Source organism: Sorex fumeus, unplaced genomic scaffold (genome assembly GCF_029834395.1).
Source record: "Sorex fumeus unplaced genomic scaffold, SorFum_2.1 ptg000063l, whole genome shotgun sequence".
Classification (NCBI taxonomy): domain Eukaryota; kingdom Metazoa; phylum Chordata; class Mammalia; order Eulipotyphla; family Soricidae; genus Sorex; species Sorex fumeus.
Window position 1 is genome coordinate 64,593,148 of NW_026606120.1, and position 22,103 is coordinate 64,615,250.

At 39.5% G+C, this 22,103-nt stretch overlaps 1 protein-coding gene across 1 annotated transcript in view; it reads right to left on the reverse strand.

Annotated features, from left to right (window-relative positions):
• Nucleotides 1–22,103, reverse strand: part of STXBP4 (syntaxin binding protein 4) — a 184,688-nt gene that overhangs the window by 78,440 nt on the left and 84,145 nt on the right. Inside the window, exons 12-14 of the mRNA XM_056127634.1 lie at nt 15,884–16,060; nt 6,540–6,656; nt 6,038–6,087 (exon numbers count right to left, since the gene is read on the reverse strand). Coding sequence (XP_055983609.1) covers nt 6,038–6,087; nt 6,540–6,656; nt 15,884–16,060 — 344 coding nt within the window. The remainder of the gene's footprint in view (nt 1–6,037; nt 6,088–6,539; nt 6,657–15,883; nt 16,061–22,103) is intronic.

A 22,103-nucleotide genomic window follows, 5' to 3' on the forward strand; every position in this document is an offset into this window, starting at 1 on the left:
TCTGAATTTTTTAATTGACTTATTATTGATTTACAACTTTGTAGAATTTTAGAAATTAGCTTTATTCATTTATATGTGTGTAGGTATCACCAAAATCACAATCAAGAACAGATTTCTCGCGTATGTGGAATATGAAAAAACATATTAAGGGGCTGGAGTGATAGCACAGTGGGTAGGGTGTTTGCCTAGCTCATGGCTGACTTGGGTTCGATTCCCAGCATCCCAAATGGTTCCCGGAGCAATGCCAGGAGTAATTTCTGAGTGCAGAGTCAGGAGTCCACCCTGGGCATACCGGGTGTGACTCAAAAAGTGGAAAAAAAAAAACCCTATTAAGGGGAAAAATGGCCAAAAGATTTAAAGATTTTGTCTAAGAACTGAGCTTATCTGGGGAGGAGGGGTGTGAATGGGAGGGGTTTGAGAACACTGGTTGAGGGAATGCCCACTAATTAGCAGTTGCTCTGTTAGGGAGTGTGATATTAGAATTATCTATGTGTGAAAAGTATAAGGAACATCATTGTAAATCATGGTACATCAATAAAAATGGCAAATAAAAGAGAGCATATAAGAAACAGTGAACTAAATTTTACTATTTAATTCTCTAAGATAAAGAAAAATGTTGCATACTAAAGATATCTAAAATCAAAATTTCTTCCCATCAGTTTAAGGAAAAAGAAGGCTCTGACTATTATATGTATTATAGTAATTATTTGGTTCCGGGAATTAAACCCAGGGAATTAAACCCAGGGCCTCACTCACACATACCAGACAAGGATCTACTATGAGCAACATTCTGGTCCATTGACTTATAAATAATAATTTATTTTGGTTTGTTTTGAGTTTTGAGGCCATACCTGGTGGTTTTAAGGGCTCACTCCTGGCTTTCTGCTCAGGGATCACTCCTGACAGGTGTCGGGGATGAAACCCTGGTTGGCTGCATGTAAGGTAAGTGCTCCTACACACAGTAAATTTTAAATTAAGTATTATTTACTTGGTTTGGGGGCCACACATGAGAGTGCTCAAGGTATATGCTTAGCCAATGCCAGCAATCACTCCTGGCATGCATGAGGGATCATATGGAGTATCAAGGATTGAATCCAGGTCTGTCACATGCAGAGCAAGCTTGGTACCTGCTATACTATCTCTCTGGACTCTTAACTTCTTTTTAATATGAAAACTTTGGAATTCATTTCCAATGTCACAATATTAGTTTGGGGCACACAGTAAAAGAAATCTGTTTAGAATTTTTATATTCTTTTTTTCTTTAATAATTTATTTCTTTATTGAATCACTGTGGGAAAAGTTACAGAGCTTTTGGGTTTAGGTCTCAGTCATGTAAGTATCAAACACATTTCCCTTTACCAATACTTATTTTTAACTGCGAACCCCAATAGAACCCCACCTCCCACCCCTCCCAATTCCTGTGAGGCAGATGAGTTCTAGTTAATACTCTATCTACTTTTACTAGATACATTGTTTCGATAGAAGATGCACAATTATTGTTTAGAGTTTATGACCCCCCCCCCCCAATCAGATATGCTGAAACAGCGTTGTGAAATGATTTGCTTTCTACAGCTGGGTTTAAGAATAAAATGATGTCGCGTGGCCGCAATAGCGGCCGCGCCGTTTTGGATTTCTGCTGTTTTACTTATTAACCCTGGAAGTATTTCTATTAAAAGTTAGATAGTTAAGAGATTGGTTTCTGTGCTCTGGAGTCGTGTCCGTGCCGGAGAGACGCTCGTGGGGAGCAGCTGGTGACCTCGGTCGGGCGTGAAGGACGGCCCAGAACGCCCCCCTTCCCATGAGGCCCCTGCCGCCCCCCGCCCCCGGCTCAAATCTGCTGTCCACAAGGCTCCGGTGCGGCCGCCATCTTTCTTTCCAGAGAGGAGCGGGCCAGTGGGTTAACACCCTTTCCCCTCCGGGCAGGCATGCTGGCGCGGTTTAACACATAGTCCATTTGCTTTTCTGCTCCAAGCGGGTGGCTCTCTGTGCTAAGTCCTTGTGCCTCTGGGGCCATGGCCGTGCCGGAGAGCCGCTCGTGGGGGGCAGCTGGTGACTTCGGTTGGGCGTGAAGGACGGCCCAGAACGCCTCCCTTCCCATGAGGCCCCTGCCGCCCCCCACCCCCGGCTCAAACCTGCTGTCCACAAGGCTCCCGTGCGGCCGCCATCTTTCTTTCCAGAGAGGAGCGGGCGAGGAATTTTTATATTCTTAATATAAATTTCATTTCATGTTCTGTTATGCTAGGGAGTGCTGGAATAATTGAGGGGGTTTGTAGGCACCTCAGACACAAATAGAGCACTTTCTTGCTCTCTTCAAGAAAGGAGATTTCCAGGAGAGCAATGATTTCTTTTCTGAAAAGGGCACAGTATCACTGTATCACTGTCATTTAATTGTTCATCAATTTGCTCGACTGGAGCCAGTAATGTCTCCATTCATCCCAGCCCGGAGATTTTAGCGACTTCTCCTTACTCGTCCTTCCCAATGCTGCAGTACTGGAGGCTCTTTCAGGGTCAGGGGAATAAGACCCATTATTGTTACTGTTTTTGGCATATCGAGTACGCCATGGGGAGCTTGCTAGGCTCTGCTGTGCGGACGGGATACTCTCAGTAGCTTGCCGGGCCCTCTGAGAGGGACAGAGAATGTATATAAGAGAATACAAACAAGTTAAAACCAAACAGTGGTAGGGCGTTTGCCTTATAAGTGGCCAACATGACCGACCTGACTTCAATTCCTCTGCCCCTCTCGGAGAGCCCAGCAAGATACCGAGAGTATCTCGCCCACAAGGCAGAGACTGGCAAGCTACACGTGAGGTATTCGATATGCCAAACACAGTAACAACAAGTCTCATGACGGAGACGTTACTGGGCCCGCTCGAGCAAATCGATGAACAACGGGAGGACCGTGACCATGAATATAAATAATCATCATGGAGTTCACATAATTGTCTTGTATCATAAGCAATATGAATAAGAATGAAAAAATAGGTTCATTTAGTAGAAGAAACAAAATTTTACATTAAAATGACTTTTCTACCAGTATAGCCAGAAAGACACCTGCCTTGCATTCAGTCAACTAGAGTTTGATTCTTGGCACCATATATGGTCCCCTAGCACAGCCAGGGGTGATCTCTGAGCTAAGAGCCAAGACTAAGCTCTGAGCACCACCCAGTTTGGTCACTGTCTGTCACTGTCACTGTCACCCCGTTGTTAGTCGATTTACTCGAGTGTGTGCCAATAACGTCTCTATTTGTCCCAGCCCTGAGATTTTAGCAGCCTCTCCTTACTCGTCTTTCCCAACAATTGGAGGCTCTTTCAGGGTCAGGGGAATGAGACCCATTATTGTTACTGGTTTTGGCATAACAAATATGCCACCGGGAGCTTGCCAGGCTCTACCCGTGCAGGTATATATATATATATGTATATATATATATGTATATATATATATGTATATATATGTATATTATATGTCTCCTGCCCCGCGCCTGGGCCCCTTGGAGGGGGGAGGATTGAGCTTCTCTCCCCCGCCACCACAGCCCTGAGCAGAGTCCCAGCAGCTGAGGACTTCCGGAGCCAGCCACGGCCATGCTGGGACCACTCCCCATACGTCCAGACAAGCCTCATGCATGAAAGAACTGGCAGAGGAACCCAGACATGCAGGTCCCGGGGCTGAGGTCTCAAAGCCTGCTCAGATTGGGACTGGGCCTTCTCCACCCAGACGCCCCATCTTCCAGTAGGTAGGCGTCACACCCACCAGCTGCCGCCAGCGCCAGGTTGGTCCCATCAACAGCCAAGACGCAAAGACTATAAAACCCATCTCCTGGAAGCGCGTGGCCGCAAATGTGGCCACACAACATCCTATTGTCTCATTTTTCCTTTGGAGAACCTGGCAGGCTACCAAAAGTATCCTGCCCGCACGGCAGAGTCTGGCAAACTTCCCGTGTCATACTCAATATGCCGAATACCAGTAACAATGATGGGTCTCATCCTCCTAATCTTGAAAGAGCATTGGAAAGGCTCTTTTAAAATCTCAGGGCTAGGTAGAAGGAGATGTTACTGGTGCCTGCTCGAGACAATTGATGAACAACAGGATGATCGTGATCGTGATATATATATACACACACACATATGTATATATATATATATATTTCTATGATTTGTTGCTTACTTACTGTCTGAACCCTATCAACTATGGTGTGGTAATTATGGAAAATAGGTAGGAAGTGTCTTATGATGTGACTGTTGCGTGGCCACTTTGCAGTCCAGAAAGCGGCCTGGAGCATGGCGGCGGTTGGATAGTGGAGGCTGGCTGCTGGGGCTGGGTCCCTTGGGACGGGGAGGGCCCTCGTGCAGAGTCTGGTGGTATGGTTATGGGAGCCTCATTTTATGCCCCACTACCTCCACTATCCAACCACCATCATGCTCCAGGCTGCTTTCTAGATGTTTGGGCCGAGCTTCACACATAAACAAAGTCCCACAGAACCCAGGTAATGCAGAACCTTGTGACTCTACACTCTGGGCTTAATAGGACTTGGGAGCAGAGATCCTCTGCCTGCTTCCCCCAGCCTCTGGCGGCCCAGGGGTCACACCCACAAGCCACTCCCTGCCGGTGCCAGATAATCTCCTCATTGGCCACCCTCCAGAACTCATGTCTGCTTTTCCTGGAAGGGAGCATAAAATGAGGCTCCCAGTGTGGTCAAAAAACAAACATTAAAAAAAAAAGTATACTATCACAGATATTTTCTAAACAAAATATAATGAGAAGGTCAGAGAGCTATTACAAGGATTAAGGCATTTGCTGGGCATAAGGACACTTTGGGTGTAAACTTGGTTCAATTCCTAGTACCACATATGGTACCCCGAGTACTGCCGGGAGTGATCTCTAGGCACAGAACAAGAAGTAATCACTGAGCACTTCCAGGTGTAGCTCCAAAACCGGGGGAAAAAAACCAAAACAATGAGAATACAAGGAGTCATCTACCTTTATTAAGATGCTGCTTTCATAGTGTAGAGTATCTATAAGCATATATTGCTAGAAGTAGAAGTACATTGCGAGAGGCAGCTATTATAAGATGCAGGAAATATTGCTTTGGAAATTTATAAATGGAAACTTTAACACACTTTTCATCATATAACAAAATGATTATATACCTGAGAAATAAAGAAATATTTTTGGGAGGTACAGGGGTGTTTGAGACAACACCTGGAATTGTTCAGGAGCTATTCCTGGATCTGTGCTTAGGTGTGACCCCAGGTAAAGTTTAGGGGACCATGTTTTGTGCCAGGGATTGAACTGAGATCAGCCATATGTAAGCAAGCATCCGAACCCTTGTATTATCTCTCTGGCTCCTGAAATAAATGAATATCATTAATATTTTTGCACATCCTCATAAAATTTTAACTGAAAAACTTTGAAAAATAAAAGAAAACATGCCACAAATAACACAGAAGATATGGCTAATAACAATGACATATAGAAAAAATAGAAATGATATAATAAATATACAACCTGTATAATGCAGGTCCCAATGCAAGAGGTGGGAGAGACCACTCTTGCTAGATGCCTCTACAATGTTTGTTGAAAAACAAATGCTGGACACCACTACTGCATTTAGTGTATAAAGCAGGTCCCAAGGGATGGGAGACAAAAACCCCTGCTAGATGCCTCTAGAATATTTGTTAAAAAAATGCTGAACACTATTTCTGCTTTATACCTTTTGCTGTAAAAATATTCAGAATTCTTTTTCAAATTTTTGAAACCATATACTAGTGCAGGTTTTCCCTGAAATGTAAAATGATATAACTTGAACCTTTAAAAAGCAAGAGTTACCTATAGGTTACAGTGTCTGACTAATTACTTCCAGAAATTTGTCTGAGGGGTCCAAAACAATGTGTCCTTAAATCTTTTTCCAAGAGACATTCAAGAATGACACCCATAACGAGTTGTGCAGCATCTTAAAACTAACAAGCTAGTACCTTTTCACCACTTCTAGATGAAAAATGGAATCAGTGGTCATACTTTTCAGAAAGCACTTAATCTTACCTTAAATTTGATAAAGAAGCAGGATGATGAGAAAATAATTCCTGAATAGCCTAGTGACAAACAAGAGAGTAAAGAAGATAAGTAAGTTTGACGATTTTTAAAATGTCTTTTCTTGCTTAATATTTATAACTTCCCTATCACCGCTCCACATCATTCATTACAAAGTTTATGTAGGGAGAATTTTAGTCAGAAATATAAATTTATAGACATACTTATGGGGCAAAAATGTATCAAATAATATTTTGAAAACTCTTTATTAAAAGGTAATACATGTAAATCATCAATAAATCAAAACTCTTACCCCAATGATTTTTCCTAACAATCATTAAAATAGTTGATATTTTAATTATCTGGGTAATTAAAAATCTCACTGTAAGTGAGCACTGCTGTTTTGAGCACAAGAAAATTTTATAAGCCTCTGGACTCCATAATGCTCATTTGTCTGTTGCCTATACATTTTGAAGAATGTACATAAAATAATGGAACAGAAAAATTTACCTACCTCTACAAAATGAAGCAGTTTTTCAGTAGATGCCTCAAAAGTTTTTCGGGCCATTTCTGATTTTCTCAACTGGCAGTCAAGTACTGTGATTCTCTTTCTTAATTCCTGAACATTTTCCTAGACAGGAAAATGGAGTGTCAAAAGGAGTGTCTTATATAGTTCTCCGATTTATATAATAATGACTCATATCCTGTTTTCATAACTAACATAAAACATACCGTATCATGTATTGTCTTTCTTACTGTATATATCCCCTGATTGGGGGAGGGGGGACTCTCCATTTATATATTCCAAGTCAAATTGCGTAGGAATGATGAAATTTTTATGAAATAAAATAGATAGTTTTATTGATTGTTACAGTAAAATAAATTTTGTTTGTATATTTTTAGGTCTCCCAATTAGTGCTCAGGGCACATAGGGGTCACTCCCAGTGATACTCAGGCAACTGGGTCAATGGTTCAGTAGGCCCATGGATACAGTGCTCCTTAAAATCTGAGATGCTGAGCACCTTTTATTAGGCATAAATGGCAAATAGTAATATTTAATGGGTGAACTAGGAAGAAATAACCTTTATAATCTTCACTGATGTAAAATAGCCTATTTAAGGTTATTGAATTTGACTCTTGTGAGTGGTTATGGAATATTTCTTTTGGTTGATTTCTTTTTTTTTTTTTTGTGGGGGAGGGAGGGCGGTCACACTCAGTGGTGCTCAGGGTTTACTCTTATCTCTGGCTCAGGAATCACTCCTGATGGGCTGGGAGACCATATGGGGTGCTGGGGTTCCATCCTGGGTGGGTGATGAACAAGGTGAATGCCTTACCTGTTGTACTATCACTCTGGCCCCATCCTCTGGATATTTCTAACAATAAGCCTCCATTCATGCAGACTTGCACTAAAAATTTACATTACCTATGAAATCTATAAATTTATAAACTGAAAATTTTGTTTAAATTGGTTGCAGGCTAGTTGAAGTAAACAAAATATTTTTTTCTGAAGGGATATTTTCTAAACACAGTTCTCAGAAATTCCCACATATAATTTTCCAAAAGTAGGCATGGCCTCAGGAAATAAGCTATTATGAATGAAAGTTGTCATAAGGAAACAAATTACAGGGTTACACCTATAAATACAATAGATAATGCATTGTAGTATGTGACCAGATACACATAAAGTAACATTTAAGATGATTTTAAATATAAGCAAGAGAGATAGTAGAGAGGGGATTTGATTCCTGCTGCCACATGGTCTCTTGAGTACCACTGGGGATGATCAACGCCAAAGCACAGGACTGGAATAGTCCCGCAGCCTTGCTGGATTTGCTGCTCCCACCCTCACACCCCACCAAATCAAACCAAACCAAACCAAACAAAAAAACCCCAAAACTACAAAAACACCCCAACAAAACAAATAAAAACTAAGAAGAAATTGACAGCATACGTGGACAAGAATCAAAATATGTAAAACATAAAATAATTTTTTGCCACAACCACTCAGCTGTGCTCAGGAGTTGCTCCTGGCTTTGAACTTAGGTATTATTCCTGGTAGAGACTATATTGGTGCTTGTGATCAAATTCAGGTCACCTGAAGGCAAGACCTTACCTATTGTACTATGTCTCTGCCTCTAATATCAATTTAAAGTGAAAAATGTGATCACAAATAAAGGTGAAACTCAATTTGTGAATTTAATATTGAATTAGATACAACTAAAAAGAGAAGAGGTAAACTGGAAGAGAGAAGTTAAGAAGTTTCTTATAATGAAGAAACAAAGAGAAAACAATAGGAGGAAGAGAATAGAGAGAAAACAGTAAAATAAAGATCTGGCATCTTTTCTGAAATACATAAGATGGGTCAAAAACAAGCTTAGAGTAAAACTTAGGGTGTTTTAGAAATGATAAAAGATATGTGTCTCTTATCAGGAAGCTCTATGAGATTCAAACAATGTAAATAAAAGTAAGTCAACGCATGACTCATCATAGTCAAACTGAAGAATACTAAAGACACAGAGATTATAAAATCATTTAGAAATAAACAACAGATTGGAAACAAATGACAGATTGACAGCTGATATCACAACATTGAATAAAAACACTGAAATAAACCGAATAGCAACTTTGCATTCTACAAGCAGCAAAAATTATATTTAAAGAGCAAGAGATAAATGTTTTCAGACAAAATAAGAAATTTTATCATCAACAGATTCTTACCAAATAAATTTTTTCTAAAAGATGTACTTAAAAAAAAGTACCTGGGGATTTCTGAGATGTAAGAAGAAAGACTGGACAAAGAAAATGGTAAGTATAAGGAGTCAATCTAAACAAAGATAGGATACACAAAATAAATTGTAATTGTGTCTAATACATACTGTCAAAAGTCAATAATTGGATCTATGTTCTGATATGCTGTAAAATTTAGAAGAGGAAAACTAGTGATCAGTTTTATAACCTGTTAAAATAGAATGTAAAAAATTTCTAGGATAAACATTAACAATTAGTAGCAAAATCTAACTTTTAAACTAACAGTGAAAAATAAATGGAGTGATAGCAAGGGATACAGTAGAAATCTGAACCAATTTTTAAAAAAAACTACCAGTGGAACAAAAAGATAGTACAGTTTTTAAGGTGCTTGCATTGCACACAGCAGACCTCTGTTGGATCTCTGGCTATTGTCCCCCACACTTTATCAGGAGTGACCTCTAAGCACAGAGCCAGGAATAAGTCCTGAACCCATTGGGCATAACTCCTGCACTGTAGCACTGTTCTCCCTTTGTTCATCGGGCACTAGTAACGTCTCCATTGTGAGACTTGTTGTTACTGTTTCTGGCATATTGCCACAGGGAGCTTGCCAGGCTCTACGGTGTGGGCAGGATACTCTTGGTAGCTTGCTGGGCTCTCTAAGAGGGGTGGAGGAATCGAACCCGGCTCAGCCAGGCCGGCCACATCCAAGGCAAATGCCCCACTGCTGTGCTATTGCTCCAGGCATAGCTCCTAAACAAACAAAATTTGAACAAAACAAAAAATAGTATTAAAAAACATAAAAAGATGAAAAATTAGTAAGATGGTACAAATTGGATTACACGTTAATCATATGCACATTACAATATTAAGGAGAGTGCAAAGTTAAGTGTAAAAGATGGACGATATAGACAAATAACATGAGAAAGCTAGAGATGTCTGATAACATTTTCACAAGGAATGACAACCTAATTCTAAGCTTGTGTACAGTTAAAATGATCACTTCAGAGTATATAATAAAAATTTTAAGAAGAAAGTACAAAGGACGTTTTATTTATTTTTATTTAATTATTATTTGTTTGGTTGGGGGCCACACCCTTTGATGTTTAGGGGTTACTCCTTGCTCTGCATTCAAGTGCTCTACCAGCTCTACTACTACTCTTGTCCTGACAAAGGAGATTTTAAAATATACCATTGACAAAGCAATTTCTATGGCCTAAAATCACTGTTAATAATCCTGATTTAGTGGAGTCTAGAAAACACATCAAACTACTGCAGAATTATTTTAAGCTCACTTTGAACATATATAAACACACTACCAAAAAATATTGAAGATGTAATATTATTATAGACTAGATCCTCTTGTATAGCTAACTTTTCTGTATTGCAGTGTTGTTTATAAATGGACTCAGTTTAAATACAATTTTTTTCCCCCAAATAAACTGTTTATTTAATACTTTTTAGTAAAAGAGCAGGTGATTTTTTATTTTGGTAGAAAGTATAAGCTGACATTAAAATACACAAAAACAGGGGCTGGAGAGATAGCACAGTGGGTAGGGCATTTGCCTTGCACGCAGCCAACCCGGATTTGACTCCCAGCATCCCATATGGTCCCCTGAGCACCGCCAGGAGTAATTCCTGAGTGCAGAGCCAGGAGTAACCTTGTGTATCGCCGGCTGTGACCCAAAAAAAGCAAAAAAACAAAATACACAAAAATAATAAAATGTTTATGGAGTCAATATAGTTCATATATTTTTTGTTTCTGTGATTTTTTCAATGTCACTGTCAATGTCCTCCCGTTGTTCATCATTTTATTCGAGCGGGCCCAGTAACGTCTCCACTGGAGACTTTGTTGTTACTGTGTTTGGCATATCGAATACATCACAGTATTTTTTAAAAAACTAGGCAGTGTAAACATTTATCAATATTTACTGTAAATATATAATAAACAACATATTTTAGCTAGATTTTTGGACTAAAAAAACCCTACCAAATAGAATTAGAAATAAAAGGAGAGGAGTTATGACAGATAGCAAAGAAATATATTGTTAATAAGAAACTTACATAAACAACTTCATGCCACTAAATTGGCGAACTTAATAGAATTAGACAACCTTCTAATAGTCAATCAGGATAAAACAGAAAACATGACTATGTCACATATAAGCAAGGCAAGAGAAACAATAATCAAAATACTCTCCCAAAACAAAACCCTTAGATGAAATGGGTTGACCAGCGAATTCTAACAAACCTGCAAATATGACCTATTACCTTATCAAACTCTTCCAAAAAAAGTGAAAAAATGGAACTTGTTTTCAAACAGTTCCAATGAAGCAAACATTATCCTAATACCAAAAGCAGACACAGATATCACAAAAGAAAACTACAGGCTAATATCCCTGATAAACACAGATGTAAACACCATTAATAAGAACATAATGAGCCAGATTCAACAATAGGTTAGAAGGATCATAGCACGTATCACCAATTAACCATGAGAATTATTTCAGAGATGCATGAATAGTTCAACATATAAAAATGAATGCAGTACAGCCATAACCAAAAGGAAAGATCAAAATATATGATCATATCATTAAATGCACAGGACACTTTTGATATGATTTAACATTCCCTTTATTTTGTTTTCTTTGGGTTTTGGCTATTTTAGAAGTACTGGGGGATTAAATACATGATCTCATAGATGCAAGGCAAGAGCTCTACCACTGAGACTCATCTGTAGCCAGATTAATATCTCTTTATGATGAATACTTTGAACAAAATAGGGATAGAAGGAATATACCCAAACACAGTAAAGGGAACCCACAAGAAACACACGGTTATCATACTCAGTGGTGAAAAGTTGCAAGCTTTAATTCCAACATGAGGGACAAAAGAACAGTGTCTGGGGGCTGGAGCAATAGCACAGCAGGTAGGGCATTTGCCTTGCACGTGGCAACCCGGGTTCGATTCCCAGCAACCCATATGGTTCCCCGAGCATGCCAGGAGTAATTCCTGAGTGCAGAGCCAGGAGTACCTTTGTGTATTGCTGGGTGTGATCCCCTCAAAAAAGGAAGGGTGTCTGGTCTCACCACTATTATTCAACAAACATAGTACTGGAAGTACTAGCCACAGCAATTAGGGTAAAAATAAAAAGAGTAATGGAAGGAATTCAAACTAGAAAAGAAGCTAAATTATCACTACTGCAGACAATAAGATAAAATACATACATTACATTAAATTATTTTTTAAAAAAAATAGAAAACCAAGCTCCCAGAAGAGAACAAGGCAGAGTCTCCTGCTCCTGCACCTGGCTGTCCTCACCGGGGCCCCTTGGAGGAGGGCGGATTGAGTTTCCCTCTCCGCCATGAGCAGAGCCCCGACAGCTGAGGACCTCCGGGACCTAGCCAAAGGCATGCTGAGACCACTCTCCACACGCTTGGATGAGGAACTGGCAGAGGAATCCAGGTGTGGGGGACCCGGGGCTGAGATCTCCAAGTCAGCCGCATGACTTCTTATTCTTTAGTTCTCACTCTCAGAGAACCCGGCAGGCTACTGAGAGTATCATACCCACCTATATACCTGACTAGGAACGCCTGTAAAGGTGATTAGAGGCTACCCCAAAAGCTTCCATCCCTCTCGGAGAGCCTGGCAAGCTACCGAGAGTATACTGCCCGCACGGCAGAGCCTGACAAGCTACCCGTGGGATACTCGATATGTCAAAAACAATAACAATGAATCCTCATTTCCCTAATCCTGAAGGAGCCCCCAATATGTCATTGGGCTACACTAGTACGTGACAGGGACGAATGGAGACATTACTGGGCCCGCTTGAGCGAATCAATGAACAACGGGGTGATAGTGATAGTGATAAAAAATTAGAAAAAAAAGCACATCAACCTTGATGAAATGATTAACCCACTCCAAACATTTATATAGATTTGATGCAATCCCTCAAAATTTCAAAAGCATTTTTAAAGAACATAAGGATAGGACTAAATTTGCCTGGTACCATGCCCTCTTTCCCCCAAACCACACCCAATAACCAAAGCAATTCTGAAAAAAAAAACAAGATGGAAAGCATTATGTTTCCCAACTTAAAACTCAACTATAGCAATCAAAACCATGTGGTTCAGTGGTAGAGGAATAAAAGCAGACACTCCAACCAATGGAATAGAATTAAAAGCCCAGAAATAAAGTATGGATAATTAATTCACCACAAAGGAGTTAAGAATATTAAAGGGAGAAAGAAAAGTCTAACAAATGGAGTTAGGAAAACTGGTTAGCTACTTGCAGTGGAATGAATTTGTACCACCCTCTTATACCATACACAGACACTAAATTTACATAGATTAAAGATTTGTCTGTTAGAGTCAAATTAATGAAATATATGAGGAAAACATAAACAAAATAGAAATGCTGACTTTGTGGTGCTTTCAATTCTATAGCCAAGGAAAACAAAAGCAAGATAAATAACGGGATCCTATCAAACTAAAAAGCATCTGGATTAAGAAAGAAATTCTCACTAGGGTCGTGGACATAGTTCCGTGATAAAGCACTTGCCTTGTGTATGTGTGAGGTAGCATTGTAGCACTGTCCTCCCAATGTTCACTGATTTGCTCGAGCGGGCCCAGTAACGTCTCCACTGGAGACTTTGTTGTTACTGTGTTTGGCATATCGAGTACGTCATGGGTAGCTTGCCAGGCTCTGCTGTGCGGGCGAGATACTCTCGGTAGCTTGCCAGGCTCTCCAAGAGGGGCGGAGGAATCGAACTCGGGTCGGCCATGTTGGCTGCTGCAAGGCAAATGCCCTACCGCTGTGCTATCACTCCAGCCCTACCAGTAACATCTCATCAAATTGTGAGACTTGTTACTGTGTTTGGCAAGCTAACATCACAGTTAGCTTGCCAGGCTTTGCCGTGCAGGCAAGATACTCTTGGTAGCTTGCTGGGCTCTCCCAGAGGGGCGGAGGAATTGAACCAGGGTTGGCCCTGGTCAGCTGCGTGCAAGGCAAGTGCCCTACCCGCTGTGCTATTGCTCCAGCCAATGAGTTTAATCTCTTGCACCATCCACTTACACAAAATTAAAAATCACTAAAAAAGACATGCAACTAAATGAGAAAATATTTACACACCATACAACCGACAAAAGGTTACTGTCCAAGATATAAAAAGCACACAAAAACTTAGGAACAACCATCACAAGTAATGCCCTCAAAAAATGAGAAGATCTGAACAGCTGAGCAAACATTTCTCAAAAAATTCAGATAGTCAAAAAACCCCATGAAGAAATGCTCACCATTCTGATTTATAATCAGAGAAATAAAAGTGACAATGAGCTATCATGTCATACCAGAACAAATGGCCTACATTAAAAAGGGTAGAAAGAACAAATGATGATGGGATAGTCTAGAGAAAAAAGGAGCCCTCATTCACTTTTGGTTGGATGGTTGTCTGGTTCATACTTTACACCTTTACAGCACTGAGTAATAAAAACTACTAAAAAAAATAAAAATAGAATTACCATATCATGCATCAACTTTACTCCTAGGCATCTAGCCAAAGAAGACAGAAATATTACCTTGAAATGATATATAACACCTATGTTGACTGTGGTGCTATTTATGATCTAGAAACAACCCAAGCACAATGATGAATGAGTGAATGGAAAAATACTACTCAGTTATAAGGAAAGATGCAATCATGTCTTCCGCTACAAAACGAACACACCTGGAGGGTATCACTGCCACTGTCATTGTCCTCCCGTTGTTCACTGATTTGCTCGAGCGGGCCCAGTAACATCTCCATTGGAGACTTTGTTGTTACTGTGTTTGGCATATCAAATATGTCACGGGTAGCTTGCCAGGCTTTGCCGTGTGGGTGAGATACTTGGCAGCTTGCCAGTCTCTCCGAGAGGGGCAGAGGAATCGAACTCCGGTCCGCCATGTTGGCTGCGTGCAAGGCAAATGCCCTACCCGCTGTGCTATCGCTCCAGCTCTGGAGGGTATCATGCTAAGCTAAATGAGTCCGAAGGAGTAAAATAAATACTGGATGCTCTCACTCATATGAAGAATATAAATAAATAAATCAAGAGAGTAGACAACTCCAGTGAAAACAAACCCAATGATTCTAACAAAAGAATGAAGATTACTAAGGTGGGAAGAGGAGGGTGGGCTGAAAGGGTAAAAAGGTAAAAGGTAAAGGCCCTCCCGTTGATCGTCGATTTACTCGAGTGGGCCCAGTAACGTCTCCATTGGAGACTTTGTTGTTACTGTGTTTGGCATATCGAATACTCTCGGTAGCTTGCCGGGCTCTCCGAGAGGGGCGGAGGAATCGAACTCGGGTTGGCCATGTTGGCCGCTTGTAAGGCGAACGCCCTACCCGCTGTGCTATCACTCCAGCCACTGAAAGGGTACTATGGAAGGATTCTGTGAACTGTATGGAAAGATACTGATGCTTTGGAGGTAGATGTGGTATGGCAATTCTTTACCCCTAATATATTTTTAAAAATATGCACTATTATAAACTAATGTTACATCAATAAAAACAAAATAATGTTAATTAAAATAAAACCTGTCCACATTGCTTTCTGAAATAAATTTTTATTTTGGTATGAAAATAATTGCCAGTCTAATTTAGTACATCTTACATTAAAAGGAAAGGAAATTCAAAATCACTTTTCATTAATTATCTTAAGCCTTCGGCAAAAATTATTTAACTTTATCACTTCTTTGAGTACTCTAATCAAAGAGCAAAACTGTCCCTAGACTCTCCTGTTTCCATCCCCACAAGACACATTAGCAACTTTAGAAACAAAAGGAGAAAACTAATGTAACTAGTGAAATGGCAATAGTTCCCGGACACATGGACTGAGGGTACAATGTTAACCAATAATGCTCATAAATTTGGGCCACATGCTCTTCCATCCCAAAGCTATCAGGATAAAAGGATGCTTAAAACCTCCCCAGTTACCCGCATCACAACTCATCATCCTATAGTTGACTAAGAGAAGACAAACACTGACCTAGTTTAGAAGCGCAGATGAAAAGAAAATGAAAACAGGATACATGACAACGGCAAGGAAACCATGGTAACTAGAAGAGGACTGTGTTGCTTACTTTATTTTGGTCAGAATAATCAGCAAGCTGAGCCTTTAGCTCTGTATTCTCGGCCTCTAGCAGACGGATGACTTCTTCGTAGTCCATTTCCATACCGTGTGCCTGCCTCTGTGCGGCTTCAGCAAGATGAAGACGACTTCGAAGGGCTTTTGTTTCTTCAACTACAGCTTTGGCTTCCTTTAGATTCCAAAACAAAATTGCATTAAAATAAACACACAATAAGTTAGCTTAGGGGGTCTGACAAAATATTTTCTTCCCTCTGGAAGTTATAATTCCAAATTTTAACCCATATGCATGATTGTCACATCTCAATTTGAAAGTTAATATTCATGACTTTTATTATGTAGAGCAGCTGACTGATCTTACTCTTCTTTTGTTGATTTCATAGATAATTTTTGGTATGGCATCTTCAACTTCAGATACCTACCAGAACATTTTGAGAATAAGGAAAGTGGAGAGAACTGAAAATAAAAATAGAAGGAGGGTTCTGGTATAAAGCATAGGTTTCTGAACTCAGGTAGGTGGTCAAGTTCAGGAACTAGGAAGGCTGCTGTAATTTGTCAGCTTGTGACAAGAGAGTTAGTGTTGCCGAGCTTCTGTGTGGTGCAAGACTCAGGAGGAAAGACTTACTCTTTAAACATGAGTGGAAAGGCTACTTTTCCCTCTGCTTTAAGTAAAGGGTAGGACTGAGCATCAAAACATATCACTACCAGGCTGGAGAAATAGCACAGCGGGTAGGGCATTTGCCTTGCATGCGGCTGGCCCGGTTCAATTCCCAGCATCCCACATGGTCCCCCAAGCACCTCCAGGAGTAATTCCCAAATGCAGAGCCAAGAGTAGCCCCTGAGCATTGCTGGGTGTGAGCCAAAAAGGAAAAAAGCAAAAAGAAAACAAGATATCGCTACCTCCATAGGATACAATGCTCACAAGTTATTTATTAAAATTCATAACAGAACATGTCTCATGATTCATGTGTCTTCTATTACTTAATATTAAGAATAGTGAAAACCTTTATTAGTACCATTTTATACATAATCAGACTATTATTATAATATTTATAGCTTATGATTTCGATAATTATATAAATCATAAGATTCAGAGAAGATATATAATCTCTTCAAGATTAATTAATTAATCAATCTAATCTATTATACTACCTAGTAGTGCCAGGGTTTAACTCAGTGTTTAATGTCTGACTCTAACAATAAAGCTCTTTTCACCATTTTACTCTGCTGCTAGATGATGAGAAAACTACATACTAGCTCCATTCTCCACCTTAGACAGAGCACAGGGGTGGCCAAAACCACTTGTTCTTCCAAAATGTGCATTAATGTTGAGTCAAGGATAGTCTCCCCAAGACACCAATATAATTTAACAAGGCAGTTAACTATAATGTAAACTGTTTCTTTTTCTTTACTAGTTGCAGACATCTCTTTTCTCAGAAATGGAATTTCATAGTCCAATTGCCAAGGCTAATATTCAACACTTGCTATTTTAACTTTCTTGTTATTATTATAGGACATTTGCTTTTGCTTGAGCCTAAATACATTTGAAGCTAGTAGAGGATTACAAATATGAACATATTTTTAAGTGTCAACATTTCACTCACACGTTAAATACTACTTTTGAAGTACTTTTTATCTGTGAGATTGTGTTTTGGATTTTGAGAACAGAACCCTACACACACACACACACACACACACACACACACACACACACACACGTCTTACTGTACTGGAGAATTTAGACTTTTGTTTAGGGAAATAGATAGTAGACTAGGGAGTATCAATGATGATCTTATTGAGAAGACATTTGATCAGAGCCCCATGGGAAGGATGGAACATGAAGATTTTTCCAAGGAGTTTTCTAGTGAGAGGGATTAGTTTGTTCAAAGGCCCTGATTCTGCTTTGAGTCTAGAGACAACAGCAAGGAGGGCACTGCACAGGAGTAGAGAATAGCATGATATAAGAACAAAGTGGTAAAAGGATTGTGGGCAGAGAAGGGTTTGGGAGGAAGTGGTAGACTTTAAGAGGAGCTGTAGGCTACTGAAGTTTTTAGTTATATTCTGGGTGAGATGGGAAAGGATGGGCAGGGGATGTTGACAAGAGATGTGATAAGATCTGACTTAAATTTTAAATAGTTTAAAATAGATTACTTAAATTGCTATGTTGAAAGTAACTGGCGGGGGAGGCGTGTGTTGATCAAAGGTGGAGTGGTGGAGCAGGAAGAAAAGGAGAAAGAGATAGACTGAGATTAGTATGCCTTGGCCAAGAGAGAGGAGAGAGAAGATGCGGTACTGTGATTAGATGCTAAATGTAGTTTGAAAAGAGTTAACAGGGAAATTAGTCATCATTAATAGCTTTAATTTAACAATTGCTATAACCAGATAATCACATTGTGATTCTATCTGTGTGTGTGTATATATATATGTATATATATATGTACATATATATAGAGAGGAGGTAAAAAGCTTTACATAGCTTAATAATAAAATGCTTGTCTTGCATATGAGAGCCTCCCCCCCCATACACATATGTATGCCCCTTCCCTTTTCTGGCTCCGCTTAGAATATTAACAACATATAAGATGAATGGAGGAAGAGAGAAGACATGTTAGACAAAATAGTGAGAACGAAAAAGAGAAAATGGTACATTTGAGAAATGACTCTAGATCAATTTTAACTGGAATAGGTGTTTCCTATAGATGAGCAACGGATAAAAAAGGAAAAAGGACAGGGAGAGGGAGTATAAGAGCCCAAACCTGATAGAAATGGTGCAAGACAGAAGTTTTTATCTGGAGTAAATACTGAAGCCTTCTGAACTGAAACCGATAATAGCAAACTATATTTTAGAATGCAAGGTCTGGCAGTAGGGTACAGGCTAGAAAGATGTGACCAACCAATGTCTTCGCTACCCTTAATTTAAGTAAATTAATTACATAATTTTTAAAGTAATTATCTTACAATAAAGGGAAATATTTAATAAGCCTTTGTTTTTAAAGGTTTTAGAAAGTACCCTTCTGTTATAGGCAAAAGTGCCCTATGAGATGTGGATACTTTAAAAAAGAAATATCTAGGGAAGAGAAAAAGAAATATCGAGAGAAATATCTACCACATCAACTTTACATTAGATCACTGATATACATATAGGAGTCTATGACTTAGTATGCACTGGCACAACTCATCAGTGTTTTAATAAATCAATTCACCACCCATTATTGTGTGCTCTATATGATTCTCTTCACTTAAGAGATAGGAAACTGAAGCACAGAAATCTTAAGTAACTTGCCTAGAACTGTAAAGGTAAAGGTAAAGACCCTCCCGTTGATCGTCGATTTGCTCGAGCGGGCCCAGTAACGTCTCCATTGGAGACTTTGTTGTTACTGTGTCTGGCATATCGAATACTCTCGGTAGCTTGCCGGGCTCTCCGAGAGGGGCGGAGGACTCGAACTTGGGTCGGCCATGTTGGCTGCGTGCAAGGCAGACGCCCTACCCGCTGTGCTATCGCTCCAAACATAAAAATAACCCTGGGTCTGAGTAATAGGGCATGGGTAAGGTGCTTGCCTTGTATGTGGCCAAACCCAGTTTATTCCCTGACACTGCGTGTGGTTCTCCAGCACTGTCAGGAGTAACCGGTGAATACAGAGCCATGGAGAAAGCCTTGATCATTCCTACCAAATCTAATAAATCATCAAATCTAATAACAATGACTACTTATACAGGAAAGTATAATTAGTACCTAGCCCAGTATGTATTTAGGATGTGGCCACTACAATATACTCAAACATGGCTGAAGCAGCAAACCATTTCCTATTTCCCTATTTTCCATTCAATCAAGCTAAGGGGAAATAATGTGACTGTAGAGAAAGAGAGGGGCAGAACATTCCCTATAGCTGCAATGGAGAATAATCTGATGTCTCCTTCACTGTCATTTCACACAGCTTTTATTCCTCTATAAAAACAGCACTTTTCTTTTTGTTCAAAGAATACTAGTTAATTAAATAATCTCTTGAAAGTTACATAGACATTAGAGAGCATTGATGGTAATATAGTGTAAAATGCAGTTAGGTGGTAAAAGATTCAGAGGTTTTGATGCTGAATAAATTTGTGCTATTTCTTTTGTAAATGTGTAACTGTCAGGCTGGTAAATGTGACCCCTTAGCAAAAGTTCTAGCCTAATTCCCACGGAATGGCTGTTTCAAAGATTAGCGCATGGAAATGATGATTCTTAGAGGAAGCAATGAAGAGTAAGTAGTAGCGGCGTGCCATGTTTAGCAACGCAGTATCGCTGAAATACAGCCTCTAATTGTAAAGCCTCCTATGTCAATAAAATTTGAGCCCAAATTTTCCCATACCATACTGTTAAGTTGAAATCCCAGTAAGTCGAACACTGCAGGTTATTTACTTTGATTACATAGAACTACCAATCCAATTTATTAGGAGGTTAGAGAACTAAAATGGAATTACAATACAAAGGTCAAATAAGTTAATCAAAATAAATTTAAAAAATCAACAAAACATTACTCTTTTTAAAATTAAGAAGCATGAGCAAGGAAATCGTTCTTCTTCCCTCCTCCTCCTCCTCCCTCTCCTCCTCTTCTTCCTTCTCCTCCTCCTCCTCCTTTCTTCTTCCCTTCTTCCTCCTTTTTTTTTTTTGCTTTTTGGGTCACACCTGGTGATGCACAGGGATTACTCCTGGCTCTGCACTCAGGAATTACTCCTGGTGGTGCTCAGGGGACCATATGGGATTCTGGGAATTAAACCTGGGTCGGTCGCATGCAATGCAAATGCCCACTAGCTGTACTATCGCTCCAGCCCCAAAAATCCTTGTTAACGTAGTCAAATCTCAGTCAAAGTGTGTGTGTGTGTGTGTGTCTCTCTCTCTCTCTCTGTGTGTGTGTGTGTGTGTGTGTGTGTGTGTGTGTGACTAAGGAAATGTCTTGAACTCACACCATCTGATTATAAAATGAGGATTCTCTGCCTCATGTTTCACAGTGAATGTTAAGGGAAGATCAGACCAACTTCCCACCAGAAAAAAAAATCAAAGTACTGAAAACCTTTGCAGGTTACAAACACTTTGCACTTAGTAAGGTTATTATGTTGAAACAAAGGGCAGAAAAGCTCAGACTAGAGAAAATAGGTTAAACGTTTTCCCACATAGAGCATCTTTTCCTCACAAGGCAATATAATAAAGAAAAACTAGAAAACAAAAAAATATGAGAAAACAAAACACAGCACCTGTGATTTTTTTTTCTCCCATTTTCTGGCCGTGTAATTTCCTAAGGTTCAATTTATTTTGTTTGTGTAATGGGAAATAATGAAGCCTGCGCTTTATACAGTCAAAATAACTGTCTTTAGAGGACTAAAGACACTCGAATCTTTCGTGGTTAGTTTTCTTTCCCGGTTAGTTTTCTTTCCCTCTCCCTCTTCACTGCTTTTGGAAAACATACTATCACCTATTAATTTCTGAACCAGAATAGTAACTTATTACAGTCTTTCTTCATTTGCTCAATTAGTGATGCTGGTGACTGAACTTTAGAAAAGTTGTATGGAAACAAAATGTGCACTTTTTTTTTATGTGAAAACTTTTCTTCCCAAGTTAAGAGTCTCAACAGCTCCCTCAAGTAAAAGGAAAATGCACTGACTAGCATTTTATGGCTGTAATTAGGCTAGCATCTCCATGTAACCTTCGAAGTTCTATAATTTTTATGCTATCAATAAATCTTTCAAAATGTCAGTGGCTGGCAGGATAAAAAGTAGACTGCAAATAGATATATATGCTAGCAAGTCCAAAAGAATATTCTCTTATCAGCTTCCTACAGTCACTCATTGAAAAACCCTTCTTGATTGAGGGTTACTGCAGGAAGAAGGCTGTTGAAGGAACAGTGCTTAAAAGCAAGCTATATCTAGTTTCCTTAGTTTGTATATTGGACTTATTAACATATGTTTAATGTATAACTGCTCTTACTAAATGATTTCTCTTCTCTCTCTCTCTCTCTCTCTTTCTCTCAATTCTTCGCCCCCCCCCTCCACACACACAGTTCCAGGGCTGAAGGAGTACTAAACCAGGGTTTCACAAATATTAGTAAGTGTTCTACCACTGATAAAAAAAGCCAGCCTGCAACACATTTCTCATGCATGAACAATCCAGAGGGAGAAAATCAATTCACATAATTGGGTCTATAGTTTTTGATATATGCTCTCTCCTTTTCCCCTTTTCA